Source organism: Homarus americanus, unplaced genomic scaffold, assembly GCF_018991925.1.
Source record: "Homarus americanus isolate GMGI-L3 unplaced genomic scaffold, GMGI_Hamer_2.0 scaffold52512, whole genome shotgun sequence".
Classification (NCBI taxonomy): Eukaryota; Metazoa; Arthropoda; class Malacostraca; order Decapoda; family Nephropidae; genus Homarus; species Homarus americanus.
The window spans coordinates 12,999,736-13,020,785 of NW_024735442.1; the positions used below are offsets into that span (position 1 = coordinate 12,999,736).

The window sequence follows — 21,050 nt, forward strand, 5'->3', positions numbered from 1 at the left end:
ACTTCATCCCTTTGAGATGTATTATAATGTTTTTGTATCTCAATAAACGTATCAATCAATGCGTGTTCGTCAAGCACCTTCGACTTAAAATTATAAAATATTTCATTCACTCTTGGTTTCTCAAACTTGTGGCCTTAGTAACATGTGGTGAGCCTGGCATTACAAGGCTTGTCTAGTCTGTGATTCTTGTTTACGAATAATTTCATCACACTTTGAAGAATAAAGTTTTGTGAGGGTCTCTAGTAAAGGATAGAGTTCATTTGCATGATACTTAATTCATCATAAATTTTATTTACCGACATATATACGGGAAACATATGCTAACCCATCACAATCACCGTTACAAATGGTCGAGTCCATTCATAAAATTTCATACCTTACTACTGTACGTCAGGTTTGCCAGGTACCACCAGTCTGTCACTGGGCATATAGCAGGTTCATATTTCCCCAACTGTACAGGTGTATACAGTATGTTTCTGTCTTTTAATAATCTTTACACAGCACCATAGGTGATAATGGTTTAAAAAGATAGCAATAAATTGAGAAAAAGCATAGAGGAGATAAAGACATTTTACCCTTAACTGACTTACTAAAGACAAATTTGTCACCCAGCAGTCGGCTGACAGAGATTAATGTATAATTAAATTTTAACATTTAACAGGGTAATATTATTACTGTATTAACCCTTTGTGTACGGGGTTCCCTTTGAACTGCATAAAATCATTTGGTGTTGGCAAAATACGATATTAAGAATGGCGTCCCCTTAGTAAAGGCATTAGTGGAGATAGTAAGGGGTTTCCTCTGAGCTGAATAAAATTGTCTGGCATTGTCCAAATAAAACATTAAGAGTGACATCCCCATAGTGAAGGGGTTAATGACCTAAAAGTTTAAGGGAATTATGTTTTACTAAGAAATAATAAACAAAAAGGTGTAAGTGGCGGAAAAAACAGTCCAAAGAACCGTTAAATCTTAAATCCGATGCATTAGGAACCAATGTCCTAGGGGAAGATTGTGACAATCATTGTTCCATACAAACCACAAAATAAAACTCCGAATGTGAAAATAAATGCTACTAATACAATACCTGTTTCACTGCTCCTGAGATAACTGAAGGATTTTGTAACTTCCAATCTTTCTCAGGATCCCTCGTATAATCATCTTCCCCAGGCTTACTTGTATGTTCCTCATACTTCCACATTGCCACACTACCAAGGTTTGTTCCAGCACAAAGGATCTCTGCAGAATATTTAATACTGAAATTAAATCTTATTTACTTATTATGATAAACTTACAAAAAACATATGTTTTCTTCAAAGTTCTAGTAATTTCATGAAGGATGAAAGTTATTAGCTGGTTGTTGCAGCGTAGGAGAAATACAGACAGGAATAAATGTGGCTTAAGAGGATGAATATGGCCAGAGCAACACTAAAGCTGTCTCAGCCGAGACTGCAGTACACCCTATACTCACAAGGAGTTTGCTTTGCACCTTGTGTGAATTAAAATAAAATTTAATAAATGTAAAGAACCATGTGAATGTATAGATTTAATGAGGGGAAAGTGTGTGTAAGGACAGAGCTGTGTTGCTGTCAAAGGCAAGAAATAAAATATGAGAAGGTGAACAATATGCTTTATTGATATATCAAGTGCAATGTTCATGACAACCACTGGAGTAATAAATACCATGAACTAGAGTTACTTCGGATAATTTTTAATGTTTTTACAAGCAGCTGTGATTCCCCCACTTACCATTTTATTTTGGTTACTGCCAGACAATTTTAGTCAGCCTAGGATAACCCACCACACCCAATGGGTTAAGAATCCTATCGGTGTATCGATGAATGGCCTAGCAATATCCAAAAACAACAATATTTCAAAGTTCACATTTATTCTGGAAGATAAATATTTACACGTATCCAAAGATGCCCTTGATCTGGCAGCGGCGCACGCGCCGATGGAGGGGGGGGGGCTTACGGTGGTTGCCATGGGAGGACTCCGGACAACCATTATAATTGACTGTAAACTACCGCCAAGTTACTCAAGAGCCTTCTCGGGCATGCAAGATTATTCTCTCCCCTTCCAACTTCACATATCAAGAAGCGCTCAACACACTGACCCTCTCGACTCTCACTGACCATCACCACGACCTCATCTGCAAATTTGGTGGGAAGCTTCTGCACCATCCTCAACACCAGCTCCTACTACCACCCGACATCCCTGGCCCCAGAATTGCTGTTCGACAACACAACCACATCCAGCCCATACGAGCACGAACTGATCGCTATAAGAACAGCCCAGTCCCAACCATTGTAAAAATTATCAATTACTTGCAATCAACCAGTGTATTCACTCCCAGTCAATCTTACTTTTTGCACTGTCACTATGTTGAAATGCCCTGTAGTTTGAGCTTCTCCCCACCTAGTTATTATATATCATATTTGTATCACTTATGTTACTTGTATATTATTTGTAAATCAAGAGACCCATTCCCCAATTATGTAACTGTATATTTTCAGCCTTCCTTCTGCCATGCTCTTTCAATAAGCCATTAATTATTATTATTATTATTATTATTATTTTTATTATTATTATTATTATTATTATAATGATCGTACTTTATATGGTAACCGAACACCAAATTATTTATGCTAAAATAAACACATATTGCATTACTTATCTAATATACTATAGTACTAGCTGTCTGTCTGTCTGTTTTGGGCAGCCGAAATGGCACAATTGTTTTCCATCAAACTTGGTGGAAAAATCGCAAAAAATTCGTAGAGTGGAACAAACCTGGTCCCATGTCAATGGTTTCTTTAGGAAGGCATTAATTAACCATTTTATTTACGCTGGAAAACGATGCATGTCCACGGACTTGACGCACCCTAATTCGCTGTCAGCCGGAAGGCAGTCGAGCGCTAGCCAAGCACGAGCGTTCAAACTTTCACCAGGCACGAAGGGCCCGCGATCACTTGTGTTAAACTATACAGGGTAGGTCTCAATAATTCACACAAAAGTATGGACAGATACTTTTTTGAGATACTATACAGCAGTGGTCCCCAACCTTTTGTAGGCTCTGGGCCACATTCGCCATTGTGAATATAGTGGAGGGCACCAAAACTTTGGAGCTACATTCAAGAAAAAACTCATATATCAGTTACTTGCAGGTTTACACAAGTCTAACTGTTACTAATTACATCTCTTAATTTTTTTCTTTCAGGCTGGTTCTCTCTCTCTCTGAGTCCGGTCTGAGGTAAATATCCATGTCCTATACACACAGTAAAAAAAAGTTTCACGCGGGGGGGGCGTCTGCTGACTTCCGAAATGATCCATACATCACTTGATGTGCCGGGAGGGTTGGTATACGTTCCTGTATGGCAAAGGTATCCACCTACCTACAGTATGGCAACAGATGTGTGAGAATACCCTCAGGCGAGGAAAGCTGGGCTACCACCATAATACAGGACCCTCACGCATATTCAACTATCCCTCATCCGTTGTCATTTTGTTTCACACATAATCCGTGGGGTACCTTTTTTACTGTGTGTACACGACAGACCTGGGACAAACGGAAGTTCCTCTCTCTCTCTCTCTCACTAAAGTTGTATCAAGTTATTACACATTTTCATTCCTTTCACTCTGACGGAGAAACATATTTTAAAATGTTCTAATAAACCCTTGCAAGCACCATAATATGGTTCAGAAAGCACAGTTTAGGTAGGGACCACTGCTGTACATCAACCTACTAAACTATATCAAAGAATACTGTAAACTATTCTTACCCAATTATTTCTTTACATTTCCAATCACTTTGTACAGTATTTATATTACAATATAGAATAGAATGGCCACAATCATGCCAAGGTATAATGCTCACACTTACTTTTATTTTCAGAATAAGTTAAACACATGACATATTCTTGATCACGATAGCTTGGTCCATGTAAGCTTAATACATAATTATCACCAGAATCTAAGTTCCAAAGACGTACAGAACTGTCTCCTGTTGATACGGCCAGCAACCCAATGCCTGCCCAGGAAACCTGAATATCATTACTTCGTCCACTCAACTTGACCTGAAAGGCAAAGATATTGCAATAAAATAAATTTTTATATCAAGAGTGAAAAACAACTGAAGCTTTAAGAAAAGCCAGTTGTTTTTAACAAAAGTACACTGTAGCTCCCATACTGGTTTTCTAAGCATTATATGACCAAATAATAATGGAGACAGTGGTCTTCTATCAGATATAGTTGTGTGGAAGTTTGGGAAAGATTCTATATGCTGTATACAGTAGTTGTCTTTTAATCTTAAAACAGGAACAAGTCATACAAATTATGCAGAGACAAGACTAATTATGAAACTACAGTACTAAACAGAGAAATTATTAAAAATAAAAAATAAAATGTATAAGTAGTACCCCGATTTACGTGGTCAATTGAACCCACAGGGTACCGCGGAAAGTGAAAACAGCGTAAAGTGAACAACAGAACATATGGGATTAATTCCAATAGAGACTGGCCCAACCCCCAAACTCCACTTTTTCTGACACAATACCTATGTTGTAGTAAAAATAACATCTAAATTTTATGATGGTATGCTCACACAATTAATATTTAAGAGAAATACAGTCGCCAGGATAATGTCCATTCAAATAATGGACTCAAATCCCCCTCCCCCCTCTTCCCAGCTCACTGGCCCCTACCTCTCTGAGAAATGATTGGGTGAAACACTAGATTTTAACGTTTAGTAATAAATAATACCTCAGACTAAAGTTAGGATAATATAATTGACATTTCTGGATTCCTTGCAGGTCAGGGAATATTTTGAATGTAAACGTCATATATTTTGCACAAAAGATAAAATACTTGCTTTGTGTAAACCAAATTATTACATTAGATCTAAAATTTGTATGTCTAATGCAAAATCCATGATGTTTATAATCAAAATAATCATCATATTGTAAGAATTCCAGCAATGTAAATTATATTCTGGTCCAGTAATTTGTATGAATTTTATGAGCTAAAACAAATATCTTCAGTTAATAAAAAAAAAAATATTCTTCACACACTATCTGTCAATCAAAGTACCTGTACCCCAACTTGCCTCCTCCCCTCTTCCAACCGCGCCAGATGGTCGGTCGGTCCCAACCCTCCCCCCCATCCCCCACCTTCCCTCCCTACCAGTGAAATGTTGGGTGAAAAAACTAGATTTTAACTTTTAGTAATAAATAATACCTCAGACTAAAGTTAGGATAATATAATTGACATTTCTGGATTCCTTGCAGGTCAGGGAATATTTTGAATGTAAACTTCATATATTTTGCACAAAAGATAAAATACTTGCTTTGTGTAAACCAAATTATTACATTAGATCTAAAATTTGTATGTCTAATGCAAAATTCATGATGTTTATATTCAAAATGATCATCATATTGTAAGAATTCCAGGAATGTAAATTATATTCTGGCCGGGTAATTTGTATGAATTTTATGAGCTAAATAAAAAAAATAAAAAAATTATACTTCACGCGTATAGGAGTAGATACACCGCGGAAAGTGAAAGTCCGGTTCTGGCAAGGTACCGCGTAAATGAGAAATCGCGGAAAGTGAAACCGTGTAAAGCGGGGTAATACTGTACACAGTATTAAGGGTAAAAAAAAATTCATTAAGCCATTACCTTACTATCCAGCACACTTTAATAACGGTTTTCATATCCACCAGTACAAATTTATGTCCAATCTATTTATTTATATACCTGTACAGTATTGCATAGTTTTATTTTTAAATGGATTGTTAACTATCTTTAAGTGATGAAGTACTATCCACATCAGAATAAGTATTATTACACAATTATAGAGCCAAAATTTTTCACAAAACCCGTTATATCTGTCTACATAGAACTGGACAGTAGTCCTAGCAAGAAGGATTCTCAATGTAGACTTTATTCTCTTGAATGAGTGTCATCCTGAAAATAAATCACTACTACTAGCTTCCTCCATTTTCTGTTTAGCCATTGTGAAAATTTAACTTACAGCAATTATTGACTTCCAACTGCACTGTTCCACAAATGCATCCTTATTCCATTACTTTTCAATCTGTTTGTAACCTGAGTACAGTATCAGAAATCAATTCTAATTTGACTTAGAATACATGAGGTTGTTAATCATTAAATCATCAAAATGCCCATTACAGTTTCTCACCTTATTGCTTTCTGTGACAGACCCATCTGTTGCAACAGTAAACTGCCCTAGAACCATGCTCTCTGTGATTACCACAAGCAAGTTTCTGGATTCATGATGTAATAGACGTTTTATTCCACCATCAGCCTGAAGCACCTCAACACAGTTACCGCTGTCACTGACATGATACAGCACACCTATAGGACAACCAAAAAATGTATGAGAGGACTAGAATTTTCCAAATTTATATTCATTTGCAGCATGACCTTTGTTCCTCTGCATAATCATATGCATGCAAATATATACAAGCACATGCATACAATACCTACCAGACAATTTTCAACCCAACTTCTCTAATCTTTTAATATACTGGTTTACTGAATGCAAACAAGCAAAACTAAGGCACCTAAACAATGAAAACAGTAAAATCAAAACAAAGCCTTGAAATTCATTGAAGCTAACTTTCACATGTACCTTGTCACCTGCAGATGGTGCCTCAGTAAAGCCCTACCACATCCCATGACAAGTCTCATTGATGTTATATTATTTTTTAGGCAAGTGTAATTTTTTTTAAGCACGAGTATTTTTGTTTTATTGTTTTTTAGGAAGAGTGAAAACTTTTGTTAAATTATTTTTTTGCATATTAGTTCTGACATTACACTTTAAAAACCTGTGATTAGGATTACTTTCATTTATTTTCAGCTTATAGTGCAGTAATTACATTAATGATTTAATCTAAGCTACAGTATATACACCAACCTGAGTGCAACACCGAGATTATCAACAGAAACGAGCCATATTAAGCTGTAAGGCTTCAAGAAGCAGTAAAATTTTACTGCCCACTTCAGCCTGGTTCACACAAGCCCATTTTGTCAGCCGTCACAAAAATGGTGGTCCATTCAGAAGGGGGAGTTAAAAGGTAAACAAACATGGACAATGAAGACCATCGCTATGCCTTCTTCCTTGCAATTACACATGGGGACCCCACTTTAAAGAAGAAAATAGTAACGGCAATTATTGAGTGAGAGGCCACTTCGTGTTTAATTTGGACACTTAATGGAAAAGAAGAATCAGATTGACCCTGTAATATTTTATCTATTTATTGAGTTACAGTACTTAGTTAATTATTATTCATTATTTATGTACTGTATTATTCATTTAGGTTAGGTGAAAACTAAGGTTATGGATGACTTGGGTTATGGATTTCCAGCATTACGGGTACTCTGCCAAAAGTCCCACGCTTAATTTTCTTCATAATTATTTTGACCTACAGTGCTTCTAGTGCTACTATATACAGATACCCCTCTATTTATGTATCTATTTTTCTGGTAAAATAAACTGTTTCAATTCAATTCAATTCAACCTATGACACTGTATATACAGTACAGTATTGTGTATGAATAGTACAGGCCAGCGTGACATCATTGATGACTATATGACATCCGAGACAGCCATCAAAACAGGCTAGTGTGAACCAGACTTTGCTTCCCTCAATAGGTACAAAAAAGGCAAGGGGCTGGCTACCTAACTGCACTCTCTTATTTCACTAACAATATATGGTACGGTAGTGCATTTCCTGAAAATACGATATAATCCACTATTAATTTTCAATAGATGGAATACTAACCAGTAGATGATCCTAAGAAAAAGTCAAGATTGTCCTTAGTATTAGCAGCAAGAGTGATGCGTTTGTGCCCTGTCCTTGGCCTCCAGGAGCTAAAGATATCCAAGGCTCTCTCATCACCACTCACAGCAGCACGAGCAAGACCACTAAGGAACAAAAATGCATTTAATCATATCTAAGCATGTACATCAAAGAAATAATTTTACAATAAGGCCCCCATTAGTCGGGTGAGCTCTAGCTTAGGGGGAAGTTGTGTGGGGCAACAGTCAGTTCCTGCATGTTTGTTGTTGTGACCATTGCTCCACTGCACACTCTGAATTTTATTTTGTATTTAGTGCTTCACTAGTGCATTATTATGGTCTTTAAAGCACGTAAAGACAAAACAAAACCACCGAGGACCACTGGGAGAAAAGTTATGGTGCTTAGAACTCTACCAATTAAAGAGAAACTGAAGATATGAGAAAGAATCAATTCACAGGTCTCCATGCAGGTTATCTGTGAGGAGTTTGGGCTGAAGTGAATTACTTTTTATGACGGCCAGATTTAAGTGCATACTAGATACAGTACAAGTATAACCAAATACAAGTGTAACTAATAATGTAATAAAATATAAGTGTGAATATAAGCATTGTAAGTGTAAGCAGCCCCCATTGTCCTCCACCTAAGATTCATCTGCTACAATAAAAGTATATGCAGTGTAAATGTACTGTATAGTGTCAACTTCAATTTTGTTTTGGGAAGGAATTTTTCAGCAAAATGATGGTTGAATGCACCTAGGTGGAAGTTATGCATATGTCAGAATTCTAAATAAGTTGGACAGCCTTGAGCCCCATATAGTCAGACTTTGGGAGGTCTCACTATATACAATATATTATTATAAAATGTAAATTACAATTTCTATTACTAATCAAAGGTGCCAGTCTTCTGAGACTCAACCTATGCCAAAACTTTGTTCTAGCTTTGTCAAACCTTTTCCTATTACAGTATAAAGTAGAGTGGCCATAATCATGAAAAACGCACATAAACACACTTCCACTTCATTCAGTGTCATTCATTTATGCTTACTTCTGTAATGGATGTGTTCTACCAAGGTACTTCTCCTTCACAAAAAAGCAACAAATATCCACCTACCTAGTTTGCTCTTGTTGCTTCACACCATCAACATCACCCACTAGTAGCATGTCCTTTCCCCAAAAACACTAATTGCTATACTTACCACTCATCATTCACACACCTTTCTTCCTGGATGTCTATCCACCTCAATTCTAGTGTCCTACATCCCCATCCTTCCATCTCCTCTTAAGCTTTACATCCAAAGATAAAAATGAACTATACAGCTAGACCCCGACTTACGATTGCTTCGACTTACGACCGTCGGGATTTACGACCGCCGCAGTTGTGACCATTTTTTTTTCTTCAAATGACGCACGCATTTTCTATACCGAAACGTTTCCAGTTAATGTAGTCTCCATGTTTAATTAGAAAATTATGGGGGCCCCATGTGCATTCAGCTGACTACATTAAAGGTAAGTGCTCAGTCACACTGTATCCATTCCTCATTATTTATTACTTTCACTGTACTGTATCCATTCCTCATTATTTATTACTTTTACTGTACTGTATTTCATTGTAGATTTTTTATTAAAAAAAATTAATTTTTTTTATTTTTTTATTTATGTCGGACTTACGACCTGGAATTGGGTCCCTAACCCCATCGTAAGTCGGGGTCTAGCTGTATTCATTATAACACAATTTATACTTGCTCATGATGCAAAACCTCACATGCTACTTAATATGATGCAAAACCTCACAGGCTACTTAAAATGATAAACTAGCAAAGCAGTAGAGTAAGAGCTCACTTTGTTATGGATAATCTTATGTAGTAAATGATATCCGATTTGGTATTGGAACTTTTAAAGATTAAACAATTTACCTGATATCTGATGTTGAAAGATTCTTGTCTGTGTTGATATTGACTCTGTAGACAATCTGTACAAGGGGATCTTTCAACTCGTGTGTAAATACTGTCTGCAGATTTCCAGAGTTATCCACCCGCCAGCCCACTGTAGCACCAGACTGTACAAATATAAACGACCCTTATTAGAAAACAGGATTACAGGCTTTCTAGGGCTCTCAAACCAAAGGATGCTTTTTGTGTATACATTGTTTTATATAGCTAACTTTTTAAACCTGTTTACAGACTAGTTTCCTGCCCCCTGAATAAGTCACCCCCAGATAACCGGTTACAGCATGGGTACACAACTTTCTAACAAAAGAAATAAAAGACGGAAGATGAAAGGGCAATGCTAGCCACAGTTCCTCCTGATCATCAGGATCTGTTGACCTATGGACAGAGTAAGTGCTCTTGTGCCATGAATATTTTTTGGTGTCCCTTTGTACTGATCTCAATAGTACATGATACGCACAGTATACCTTGGCAGCTGATTATTTTGCCAGCCAATCATAGAAGCAATATTGCGAGTACTTACATCTTTGTACAAATTTATAAATACAGCTCCTCCCCAACTTACGACGGGGTTAGGGACCCAAATCCAGGTCGTAAGTCGAAAATGCTTAAATAATACATAGAAATCTAAAATTGATGTCTCTTTTTCTTCTCATCACCACAAAACTCTCACTTTTAAGCTTGCCAGCCATTTTAAGGTGAATTACAAATGAAAATTTTGTCTGTGTACAGACGTTGACTCGAAAATACGTAATTTGATAAAATTTTGGTACGACCGAGGCAGGTCGTAAGTGCGGGTAGTCGTAAGTCGGGGAGGAACTGCATATATATATATACAGCTACTCCCCGAATTACGACCTACTCGACTTACGACCACCCGGACATACAACCGCCTCAGTCGTACCAAAATTGTCAAATTACGTATTTTCGAGTCCCAACGTCAGTGATTGCGCTGTGTACTGACAAAATTTTTGTTTGTATTTCACTTTAAAATGGCTGGCAAGCTTAAAAGTGAGAGTTTTGTGGTGATGAGAAGAAAAAGAGACATCAATTTTAGATTTTCTAAGTATTATTTAAGCATTTTCGACTTACGACCATTTCAACTTACGACCTGGAGTTGGGTCCCTAACCCCGTCGTAAGTCAGGGAGCAGCTGTATATATAATTACGAGACATTTTTTAATATATTTGGCGCACATGTCGCCATGGGATGCAACCGACGACCACCCACCTCAGTGTAAGCAAGTACCCGTATACTGTACCGTATTTTACAGCATATGACACGCAGCCATAAAAGATGCACCCATCATTTCAGCAGGGAGTATTTAGGAAAAATTAAAAACTTGTGTGTATTTTCCTTCTGTAACCATAGTTTTCTTAAAATATTATATACAGTATCAGTAAATGTGAGGAATAAATAAAAATACCAAAAAATAAGTTACAAAAAATATACTGTACTGTATTATCATTTGGTTGCTGGACAACAAAATTTTTCATTACTGTACACCACTAATCATCACCTTCTACCTACAATTTGCCTTAACTAACACCTTTACTAAGTCATATTTTATGAAGATGTGAATTTTACGAGTTTGGAACACATCAAATATAATAGAGGATATACTGTATTATAATTAATACATGACAAAAACCATGTTCAAAATAAAATATCTAAAACTCGTTTTTTAAAACAGTTTTTTCCTGTGGGATGAGTGTACCCCTCCAATGCTTCAGCATCAACTTATCTTTGAATCCTACCAAAAATTACAATTATCTTCATCTTTGCTGTATTTAACCAATAATCTATATTTGTTATTGTTATTGTAACTAATAGAGAATCTGATGACTTCAGTGCATGATATTCTATGTCTTACTCATATATTGTCTTGCAGGAATAGTTTTTTCTGGCCAACAGAAAACTTAATACTGTATAGCAGTAATGATGTATTGATGTTGAAGTGCTCTCTCAAGTTTCAACCCTACATTAGGTGCCATTTTATGTATGCACCCCTCATTTGGAAGATTTCTTGATCCCCTGTACTGTACAGTTTTGCCATGAAGAGCTGTACGATACTTTGATGCTTGTTAAAGAAACACTATGGACAGAAGTGGGAATGGGGGTGGACTTGCAAGTATGTCTAGCTACTAATTTGGAAACACTTTTACCGAATCCTGGCTTTGCCCACTGTATATTCCATATTAAAATTATTATTACATCGTATTTTCCATAATAATAAGAGACTATCATGTACTTACGGCATCTGCAGACACAAGTCTTGTTCCACCCACACTAAACTTGAGAACGGAGATAGGTGCTCGATGGAGACTCTGAATTTCATGGAGTTCATGTTCATGGTCGTTCCAAAGGAACAGTTCTCCTGACTCCCAGCCAACTGCCATAATCCTTTTGCTGGGGTGCCAAACAATGGATGTAACCTGAGCCGTCGGATGTGGTGGAATATCAACCTCATGGCACAGTTTACCCTGGTGGAATAAAATATGGCTGTACAGTATTATACTGTACTCACACAATAGTACAGGTATCAGATGTAGGTATTATTAAAAAGTTTCACAAAATTGAAATTACATTCTTGAATACATTACCATATAAGGTTACTATTGGATACTCAGACATACTGTATAAGCATTACACATGTTTCATAGAAATAGAAATCCAGTGATATCTCCATTAGTCAGAACAATTGATGCACAGCACTTCCAAGAATGAGAGATTTCCGGGTAACGAGACAACTCTCTCAAAGCCCCCAAAAAATCCCTCATCCCGGAATTTTCCGGGTACCGGAAAAAACCTCTCGGAGTTTCCGGAAAATGCACCTGATTTTCATCTCTCGAACCCGGAAAAATCTCCCATTCCCGGAATTTTCCGGGTACCGGGAAAATTTTCTAAAAAATGTGCCCCTGTGAAAATCGTTCCCAAACTCGTAATTTTCAGGAAAATTACGGCTTTGGAGGCGATTTTCAGAGAAAATTTCAATTCCGGCTATCGGAGAGTTTCAGTTAAGAAGGATTCTGGCTAACAGATATATTACTACTGATAATAGTGTTGATAAAAAAGACATACAGTAGGACCATTCCATACAGTGTGATAGGACTTGACAAAAGCATTTAGCTTCAACATGTTGTCCTCCTGGGTATCACACCATAGGGACATTTATCATTCATAATACAGTATACAGTACTGTATTATAAGCAATCAATAGTCAGCTGAAAATAAAATATTTCTTGGACAGTGCAGTACTGTATACAGTCTACAGTAAAACCTAGTTAAGGAAGACCCGGCTAAAGCAGAGATCGCTAAGCCAGACAAAATTGTTTGACAAAAAATTATTTTAAAATTATTTTTAACAAAATTTAAAAAAAGGACAAAATGTCCTCAGATGACATTTCCACTTTGACCCAAAATTTCAAGAGACCAAGGCATCAGCGTACGGGACACTAGTGCCCGAGAGTTATAATTTTTTTTTGGGGGGGGGGAATATTTCATTCACTAGTAATGATACAATGTTTCTTTTTATGTTATTGTAGGTAAATGAATGGTTTATATAATTTGTTTATCACGGTGCCTGTCACTGTTTTGAAATTAGATTACAAGATCCGAATTTGCCCCCTACATATTTTGATCATATGCTTGGCAACAGGAGCCTGGGAACCAGTGAGTGACTGCTAGTTACTGTCGTCTGCAGTTGTAACTCTCCTCCCTCCCTACCATATTTCACTGGATTCACTGTTGTTATTAGTGTTTACCGACATAATTGTGCTTAATAATGATTAATCATGACATTGTAGCCAGGTAAGACTCATCACTACCCACCAGGCTACTGGGCCAAGCTGAGAGGTGTTATGGTTTTTCAACTCTTATTTTTGGGTAAATATGTGAAACTTCCTTCATTTATTTTTACTCGGTTGCATGTACAATGAAATACAAAAGTCGTGTCGTTAAATTTGGTGAAAACATATGCCGAAGGGCTCAAACTTTTGGTGCGCTCTGCCTTGTGGTAGGGGGCTCTCATAATGTTTCACAAGTTATATTTAATCTTCGGACAAAACCACAACACGACTTTTGTCTTTGATTGTACACACCATCCTACATACATGTTTAAAAAAAAAAAAAAATATTGTCCTTAGGGCAAACACTTGAAGGCAATACAGGTATACATTTCTTTATACGCGAGTTAGCTGGCTCAGTGAGGGAGGGGGCGTTGCTAGGGAATCAGCATCCCAGCTGGTCTTTATCACAATGGGGAAACAGAGTGTATGCAAGTGGCGACTATGTTAAACTTTCATAAGGCTTTTATTTACCGATTTGGTAATACTGTAGAGTATTGTTGTTGGTATTATTTTTATTTATTCCTCACATTTCTTGGTACTGTATATATTATTTTAAGAAAACTATGGCAACAGGAGGAATATACACACAAAAGTTTTTTCCTAAATACTCTTTGCTAAAATGGGGAGTGCGTCTTATATGCCATAAAATACGGCACTGTAATTTTGGTGATTTTTATATCATTATTTATTGTTTTTATACATTTAGTACATTCCCCATAGGTTGAAGTAGCATTCATATTTTTTGCATTATTATTGAAAAATCAAATAATAACCATGGCCCCTAAGAATGTGTTTGGAATCCTTAAGGGTGGTGAAAAGGTTAAGCCCAAGACCTTATCAGTGAACTGAAAGTAAGTGTACAGTACTGTACTTTATGTACATAATTTTTTTTAATAATTTTTATTGAAAAACACGTATTTCTTTCATAAAAATTGGACACATTGGTGCTGTACTCATTTATTGTTTACAATGGCAGTCGTTTGGGAAAAATTGGCTCCGACGAGGACATCATCTTATCCCGGACACCCCTTCCCCCCCAAATAGTCCACCTTTGCGAGGTTTTACTGTACTGTATACTGTATTTATTTTCTTAATTGTTTATATAAATCACTGCCACTCACCAAAAATTTCATGGTTTCATTAATTTACAATTATTTTAAATACAGATAGTTGTAGTGTGACTTGCATAAGATTTGAAATTCATTTGTGATTCTTTCAACAGGAATCAATACTCCATCTTGGTAACCTGTAACTATCCCTAGCTATGTTTCAACTAAGTCTGAAGTTCTGACTCTAGCATTACATCCAGACCTACTCTTAGTACAGTACCTGCACACCTTCTGGGAGGGTTAAGACTAGAGTGATTGGTCTGGCAGATAATGCACCAAATTTACTCCTTAACTTCTCATCCATGATACTAATGGAAAGATTACAATGGGAGAGGTAAATGGGATGCCCTTTCTCCCACTCATGATTCTTTTCTTTTATCCAAATTTACATAATAGTAAATGCATACTACAGTATTATGAACAACCTATGGAACTCACCTCCCCTGTGTAAACATTCACTGTTCCTCCTTTATCTTCGCTGTAAGCAGCTACAGCAAGACATGTAGCCTGGGGGTGCCATGCTATTTGGGTATTGATGGCACTTGCATGGGGGCTATCGACTATACAGTCAAAGTACAGTGTCATCTTCCACCTGTGAAAATATTTCAAAAGTGACTGCAATTAATTTTTATTTATTAAAGTTTTATTTTCCAAGCCTATGATTTTGAAGGAAATGGAAAATCAACCCCTGCAATCCCAATTATAACCGAGTTTGAATAAAAAAACTACCTGTATTATCAGCAAGTCTAGGGGGTCAAAACCCCAAGACCCGAGTCTCAACTTGTGGATTGAATAAATTTACTAATTAGATTGATTATCTTTCACATTTATAACTCACAAAGGATAATCACTTGGTAAAAAGTTACCCTACAAAGGGTTACGGCTGGAGCTTTGTCGTAAACATAACAAGAGATGCTCTAATCCATTCCTTTTTGTTAATATCAAAAAAGTCTATCTTCACAACCAGCAAGGAGTTATCCTTCAGTGTGGAGGTAAAGGATAACCCAATAAAAAAAAAATTTAATTATTAAATCCTGATCACAAACTGGGTCCCACGGCCTGGTATTTTGAACCCTAAACTTGAGTAAACTTTATTTCTATAAAAGAAAGGGTAATAATGATAACTGTGGTGCACCCTTAGCACCAACTTAAAGTAATTTCTTACCTCAAGAAAATGACCAAAAGTGCATGAGGAATACAATATGCGCAATACAGTATAGTCTCGGTTTACGCAGTCAATTAAACCCGTGGAGGTCCGCGTAAAACGAGAAACGCATAAAAGAAATAAGAGAACATATGGGATTAATTGACATAGAGACTAGACCGACCCCCAGACTACCCTTTTTCCAACAATACGTACGTTGTAGTAAAAATAACATCTTAATTTTATGATGGTATGCACACACAATTAATATTTAAGAGAAATATCAATAATATTAGGTTTTTTAACACTTACGTTAGTGAAAAAGATGGCTGGGCACACGGGGATGGGTGTTTGGTTCCGAGGCAGAGGGCAGATTATTGGCCCTCACCTGTATCACTTGTATCTCTATCCACCACAGAGGCTTGCAGGGCCTCTTTGCCAAACCCCTCCAAGTCCGTATCCTCACTTTCACTATCGCTGACTTGGGCTGGCTGTGGTGGGTGGCAGGTGAAGAACTCGGTAATGTTTTGTTTACTGGGCGACCTTGTGCGTACCCTGACCGCGCCGCTTCCCGCGTAAATGATGGAATGTACCGCATAACTAATAATTGCCGGTCTGGCCAGGTGCTGCGTAAATGACCAAACACGTAAAGGAAATCTGCGTAAATCGAGACTACACAGAACAACTTTTACAATTACAGTATTGACATCTGGTAGGCAACACCAACAGGTTTCCCATATACAGTATTACCCCGCTTTACGTGGTTTCACTTTCCGCGATTTCTCATTTACGCGGTCCCTCGCCAGAACCGAACTTTCACTTTCCGCGGTGCATCTACTCATATACGCGGGAAGCGGCGTGGGCAGGATGCGCACAAGGTCACCCAGTCATCAAAACATTACCGAGTTCTTCACCCGCCACCCACCAGAGCCGGCCTAAGTCAGTGATAGTGATATTGAGGATATGGACTTATATGGACTTTGAGGGGTTTGACAAAGAGGTCCTGCAAGCCTCTGTGGTGGATAGTGATACAATTGATACAAGTGATACAGGTGAGGGCCAATAATCTGCCCTCTGCCTTTGAACCAACCGCCCATCCCCGTGTGCCCAGCCATCTTTTCTACTAATGTAAGTGTTAAAAAACCTAATATTATTGATATTTCTCTTAACTATTAATTGTGTGTGCATACCATCATAAAATTAAGATGTAATTTTCACTACAACGTAGGTATTGTGTCTGAAAAAGTGGAGTTTGGGGGTCGGGCCAGTCTCTATTGGAATTAATCCCATATGTTCTGTTGTTCACTTTATGCGGTTTTCACTTTCCGCGGTACCCCATGGGTTCAATTGACCGTGTAAATCGGGGTACTACTGTACTGTATACCGTGTTTGTTTGTAATTGAACACATTTTCATGAAAATACTTTTTCTTTTAGAAGAACCAAACAAACCTGCCAAACTTAAAATACTCTATTATCTTGTATTCTATTATTTTTATTCTATAAAAATAACTGTTCAATCAGAAACAAACATGGTAGACAATTTTTTTTATTACTACCCAGTATCGCTAACACGGGGCTAAGATTTGTTCTAACATGGGTTGTGTAGGGCTAACACCAAAAAATTCAGACAAACCGTAAGGTAGCAATGTTTTGTGAAGGCCAGTGGTCGAGTTCATTACAGTCCAAAGTAGTGTCCCTACGCCATGTGGGTCAGTGTTTAGCTAATGCTTGGTCCAGACATAACCAAAAGTTTGCTTGAATTAACTTCAGTTTTTTGCTTGCTTTCATTACCATGACTCCATACAAATGTTCTCAAAGTGCCTCTCTGCCTAGGGACACTAACAAAGAAGAGTAAGGCCACATTTACCCTAGAAAGTAAGTTGGACGATCCACCGAGGATTTCTCCACACAGCTGTTAATGTTCAACAAACATTCTACACCGCCACCAATGTTCATGCCCTTCATACGTGAGTAAAATATATTTATTATTCTTATTAAAATGCTTAAACATTCTTACAACTAAAGAGAGGCCAGTCCACCGATTCTGTCAAAGTTATTTCTCCATGAACAAGTCTATGAGGAATGCTGAGAAGATTAGGGTAATAATTTTGTGTAGATAAATATAACGTTCTTCACTTTTTTTATTCAGCTACATAACCACACAATCTTCCATACAGATTGTGCCAAAAAAAATCATCATTAGGTCGAAAACATAAAATGAACGCAAACATTTCTTCGTTCACCAGGGAGATTTAGCGGAAGTTATGTTATGGTTATTTTTCAACTGGTAATTTCAAGTAGATAAACACAACTTCTTCATATTTTTTTTATTCGGTTACTTGCACACTGTCATAATATGGAATAAATTATGTTTGTGTTTACTTTTACTTTAAATGTTCTCTTGTTCTAATTGGGTTTTGTTTTGTTCTGTTGCAGATGTATATGGATTTTTTAGTTGAATAAAGCCTTGATTACTGAAGGTGTTTGATCTCATACGACAATTTATTCAACTCGTATTCTATTAGCAACATGGAACGCATACTCTGCCCCGACATGCTGCTGAGAAGGAATACAAGCATTGGCGTAAAACTTTTGAAAACTTTACTGACAAGTGTGGAGACAGAGCGTCTGACAAGCTGTGTGTCTGCTACTGTGTTTGAATACTTTGCTGATGCTACGGAGTTTGAAACTGCTATACAAGTGTTGGAAAAGGTGTATGTGAAAAAAAAAGAGAGATATTCCCCAGACACCAGCTCGCCACAAGACGTCAGCGTCCTTCCGAAACACTGGATGAATTTCTTCGCGACTTGCACAGACTCGGCAAAGATTGTACTCTAAAAGTTGTCACAGCCAAATAATATCATCAAGAGTTAGTACGGGATGCCTTCATCAACGGACTGTCTTCTGCAAATATACATCAACGTCTATTGGAAAATCAGGCTCTCACACGCCTTTGATCAAGCTAGAGCCTTGGATCTTGCACACCGTACTTCGTAAGCCTTCCAGCATAAAAGTGAGAGTTCTCGTGGTGCCGAGAAGAAAAAGAAACACCCATTTTAGAATTTCTATGTATTATTTTTGCCTTTTCAACTTACGACCTGGTCGTCGGGATGGAACCCCGTCGTAAGTCGAGGAGAGACTGTACAGTATTTTAAAAGAGGCAACATTTACTAGAACCTAATAGAACCTGACCTAACCAACCAGGAAAGGATAAGTAAGGTTTTCAAAGGTTTGTTTGGTGTTCTATTTAGTATTTTACCCCACATATTCCCCCAATTTCAAAGCCCTGCCCACTTTGAAAACCCAATATTGTTGGTAATTGAAGGGGGCGGGGGATCATATCAATTAAAATACTAAAAAAATTAAATTTGCGATGGAAACAATAGAATAAAGTGGAGTTTCATTGTGTCTTTTTCCCTATATAAAAAGATATACAGTACAAAGTTCCATGTTCGACCTGAAACAAATCTTAACCAATCAAACACAAAACAAACCTTTGAAAACCTTACCTAACCTTTCCTAACTTGTAAGGTTAAGAATAGCTTTAGAGTTCATGGGTACCTCCTCATCTGAACATCAAAAACGCCATCATCATCACACACTAAACATTGAATCATGTAAGCTTTTATAGTTTAGGATTTTTACAAGATAGGAAACGTTAGATAATTTTTCAATGGTTTGTTTGGTGTTCTTGTTAGTATTTTAGGTAATGTACGAGAACACCGCTACCACTAGATGGAGTTGTTCGATTTCATTCATTTTTTCCCACAGATGTTCTTATTATAGGAAGTATTTTAAGAGGCGACATTTAATAGAACCTGACATGACTAACCATAGAAACGTCACAATTTCTATCACCCCCCATGCCCTGCCCACTACAGGTAATTTATGATCACAGATAGAGAAAAACTACAAAATAAAATATATAATACTTCTAATTAAAATTTGGTGTTGTCACCTCTTTTAAAATACTAACTATAATGAAAAGAAAGTAAGTGGAAAAAATTTACGAAATAGAACAACTTCTGGTGGTAACGGTTTCCTCATAAATTAACGTATTTTTGGTAATTATTATAGTTTCGGTCATCTGGGGAATCTTAGGAATTTAACCCCCACCGGTAAGGTTAGATTAGTTCCTGGGTTCTGTGGCTAGGTTCGGTTAGGTTAGGTATCTAAATCGTAGTGGATACTTTGCTGTGACCGACTAAATTCTTACTAATGCTATTTTACCGTGAGGGCCCTCTGATTAGTTCAGTACTTTTTGTTTGATATGACTGGCTAGTTAGGTCAGGTTATATAAGGTTCAAGTAAGTGTCATCTCTTTTTATAATGACACGAGTCATCTGACCTAACAAAACCTAGCCTAACTTCTAGCCAAGGGCTCTGCCCCCAGACCCCCAGTTGGCCTATCTTCAACTAACCTAAATGTTTCAGTAGTTAAAAACTCTGGGGCGTGCCATTTCCAAAAGTACAATACCTTAAGTTAGAAGTGGAAGGACCAGGGAGCTCGTAGGAGCACAAACGACAACCAAACTCCACCACGGCCATTGTGAAACTGGTCAATGAAATTAAAATCGTACCCAGTCTGCTTCCTTTAAAAAAATCAAATGTGATTGGTCAAAAAAAATTTGCATGATGATATCGATACCTCATTGGTTGTGGCTGGATGACGTCAGTCAACATTGAGCATGCGTGATGCGCCGATAACATCATCTCACAGACGAAGACTGAAAACTACTTAAAATCAATTAAATTCAATTGTGTCGCTATTGCCCATTTCCGCCATGATATGTATGGGCTTCAAAATGCTCAGAATAGCGAGACCTAGATGCTTCAGTAGTTAAAAACTTTCAGGGGCACTATGTCCAAAAGTATAATAATACCAAGGAATGCCAAATACCGCCAGTCACAGTCATGTACCGTTCTCACGTTATTTGCCAGTATTGGACGATTAGCCAATCAGAGTGCACTCACGGTAAAATAGCATTAGTAGGAACTTAGCCGGTCACGACAAAATATCCAGTGCCTATCTAAATACAGGGATGACCAAAACTAAAATTTTACCGTATTTTCCCTCTACTGGTACTCCAAAGCTCTGCCCACTTTGAACTAAGGATAAGGTACTTTTTAGTCCTTGCTTTAAACAAGGAATATTGGGTAAATTTGCACAGAAGAAAATTATC

The 21,050-nt window shown here is 37.3% G+C and overlaps 1 protein-coding gene across 1 annotated transcript in view; it reads right to left on the reverse strand.

Moving 5' to 3' along the window:
• The window catches only part of LOC121871023 (intraflagellar transport protein 140 homolog), a gene marked incomplete in the record, with an annotated part of 65,472 nt that overhangs the window by 43,957 nt on the left and 465 nt on the right, over positions 1–21,050 (reverse strand). The window contains 7 exon segments of the mRNA XM_042373079.1: positions 1,085–1,236; positions 3,881–4,073; positions 6,197–6,372; positions 7,803–7,945; positions 9,733–9,875; positions 12,021–12,248; positions 15,161–15,314. Of these exon segments, the coding sequence (XP_042229013.1) occupies positions 1,085–1,236; positions 3,881–4,073; positions 6,197–6,372; positions 7,803–7,945; positions 9,733–9,875; positions 12,021–12,248; positions 15,161–15,307 (1,182 nt within the window).